Genomic DNA, 2,765 nt, shown 5'->3' on the forward strand with positions numbered 1-2,765 from the left:
AGCGCCACGGCGTGCAGAGGGCTGGGCGTCAGGAAGGGGCCCGCTCGCGCCCGCCGCTCGGCAGAGGAGCAGGCGTCTGGGCCCGCAGAGCCCGCCGCCGTCGGGTAGGGCGCGGAGTAGGAGCGTGGCACTGCTGCCCTAGCGCCCACCGACTCCGGAGTGCTGGGACTGGCGTCTCCTAGGGAAGGAGCGGAAAAGGGAGAGGGAGGAGGGGCTCTCAAAGTCCTTTCTCCTCCAGCCTGGGAGGAAGAGGCAGGCAGCCTCCCTCCCCACCTCACTTGGGCAGCAGCCTGGCTGCACCCCTTCCCTCTTACAAAACCCTGCAGGATTTGGCCTAGTTCTGTGTCTTTAAATCCCAGATCTACCCTGTCCTGTGTAGTTCTCCAGCCACATGGCCCTAGATGCACAGGACAGTCAAGCTGCAGCCTCAGGACCCAATTTGCACTAGCCGCTCTTGCTTCCTGGGATGCCCTTCCCCTGCAGTATGTGCTTGGCCCATTCTCCCTTCAGGGAGCCACTCAGGTGTCACAGTCTCCGTCAGACCCTCCCCAGGACTTTTTTTTTGAGACAGAGTCTCACTATGTAGCTCAGATTAGCCTCACTATATAGCCCATGCTGGCCTCGAACTTGTGTCGGTGCTCCTGCCTCAGTCTCCCAAGTGCTGGGATTACAGGCCTGTGCCACCACACCCGGCTAGTCATATTTTCTACAAGTCCTGTTTCCTCTCCAAACTCAAGGGAGGCTCCTCCTTTTTTTCCTTGGTTTATTTCTCCTCTAGCATGTATCAATATCTAGTACCTTAAATACCTTACTTATCTTGTTTATTATGTTTCTGCAAATAGAAGGTCCATTCCATAATGACTTTGCTGAGCCCCTCACTCCTAGGACAGTGTTAGCTTAGAGTAGGGGCTCAGAGACCTGCTGTGTGAATGATTAACAGCAGTCGGTGGTGCCTGAGGGCAGAAGCTCACTACATGCTGGAAACATCCCTACTTATTACCCATTTGAACAGACGGACAAACGCAGGCCCAGAGAGGAGAGAGATGCTCAAAAGTCACGCGAAGAGGAAAGGTCCCAGCCAGAACTGGAGTCCAGGGCTGACTCAGAAGCGTCCCACCCTCTGTCCTCTTCCTGGCTTCAGGGCCCCAAACCCCATCCACCTTACCTAGGGACTTGGGCCTCTCGCTGGCATAGATGCCCCGGGGCTCAGAGGGACCCAGGCGTCCATAGGAGCCAGATCCGGAGAAGCCACTGTCCCCACAGAAGGTCGAAGGTGGAGAATCTGGGCCTCCCGTGGAACTGGGGTCTTCGTAGAAGCCTGCATTCAGGAAGAAGCCAAGAAACCATTGGGGTTGGGGAAGGGAGGGGGGCGGGGAGAGATCGGGGATGGTGGGAACTGGGGGCCCCCAGGAAGACCCTCCTCCCCCTCCCATGCTCACCTGAGCTGCGCCCACTTTCCTGGTCCAGGCCCCCCGACTCCAGGCTCAGGTCTCCCAGCTGCTGGCCCAGATCCCAGATGAGCCCAGGCAGGGCCTCCTGGGGACATGTGGGAAGCAGGATGGTCACAAGGTCCCCAAGCTCTGGCCACCTCATTCCTTCTTAGAGGGCCCCATCTCTTTTCCCCTCCCTTCAGCTGTCTCCCTGCCGTGCTCACAGCTCTGTAACCCCTCTTGGATGGTTCCTCTTTGAGTCTAACTTCGGGTCTTCCTGCTGTGTCTTCAGCAGTGACAGCTGGTGGCCAGGACCCAGCAGATCCCTTAGCCTTGGGTCTGCCACCTCCTAGTCTTTGACCTTCCTTTCTTGTTTTTATTTTGTTTTGTTTTGTTGAGACAGGGTCTCGAGATGAGTTCAGGATGGCCTTGAACTCTTCTTGAGATCCTCCTGCATCAGCCTCCCAAGTGCTGGGATTACACGTGTGCATGATGCTAGCTGACCTTCCCTAGATACTTCCGTCTCCCCCTCTTTGCCCCTTATTACCGATGGAAAGTCCTTCTGCAAGTCTTCCTCTAGTGCCTCCTGCTGCAGGCGGATTCCTTCACAGGGATAAAACAGGCCAACCCCACAGCTCTGTGAGTCCACCTTCTAGGCACCGCAGTGGTGATCCCCAGCTCTTCTTGGCCAGGTGCCTTACGGCCTAGAGACCACACCCCACCCCACCCCCCTGGCTCCCTTCCCACCAAGATGCACCCCCTTAGATGCCCAGTGCTTCTCATCCCCCCCGAGTAACCGTGGTCTTTTAGGGAGTGGGGGCCAATATGGCAGGGACAGAGGTGCCCAGACCCCCAGGTCTTTGCCTCCGTGATCTGCTTGAGGCCGGAGGGAACGGCCGCTGGCAGTTGACCCTGAGACAAAAGCGGCTTGTCTGGCCTCGCAGGGGGAGGAGGGCCAGGGAGGGCCGGCACCCAGCCTGCCTATTTAGGGCAGAAAGGCTGGCTGGCTCCCACAGCCTCCTCCCAGCCTCTGACTCCTCAGGCCCTGCCCCCCTCAGAAGCCCCCATCTGGGCCTGTTTATGTGAGGAAGGTTAACAAATCATCCAGTCTGAGCTCCGCCCTGGGTAGTGGAGAAGCTCACAGAGCACAGTCCACTTTGAGCAGAACCCAAAGTGCAGCTCAACTGTGTAGCTTCAAGGGTATCTTTAAGAAATCCCAGGCAAGCCAAAAAATCACAGGCAAGCTGGCATTGTGGTGTGCCCCTGTAACCCCAGCACTCAGAGGCTGAGGCAGGAAGATTGTTGCAAGTTTGAGACCAGCCTGGGGCTACAAAG

At 57.5% G+C, this 2,765-nt stretch overlaps 1 protein-coding gene across 2 annotated transcripts in view; it reads right to left on the minus strand.

The window, feature by feature from the left end:
* Positions 1 to 2,765, minus strand: part of LOC102028913 (dapper homolog 3-like) — a gene marked incomplete at its 3' end in the record, with an annotated part of 7,841 nt that continues 5,076 nt past the window's right edge. The window contains 4 exon segments of one of the 2 annotated variants that reach the window (XM_013509566.1): positions 1 to 178; positions 1,166 to 1,318; positions 1,440 to 1,536; positions 1,978 to 2,033. In XM_013509566.1, coding sequence (XP_013365020.1) covers positions 1 to 178; positions 1,166 to 1,318; positions 1,440 to 1,536; positions 1,978 to 2,033 — 484 coding nt within the window. 2 annotated transcript variants of the gene reach the window in all.

This window comes from Chinchilla lanigera, unplaced genomic scaffold (genome assembly GCF_000276665.1).
Source record: "Chinchilla lanigera isolate Chin_1 unplaced genomic scaffold, ChiLan1.0 scaffold00173, whole genome shotgun sequence".
In the NCBI taxonomy this organism is placed as follows: domain Eukaryota; kingdom Metazoa; phylum Chordata; class Mammalia; order Rodentia; family Chinchillidae; genus Chinchilla; species Chinchilla lanigera.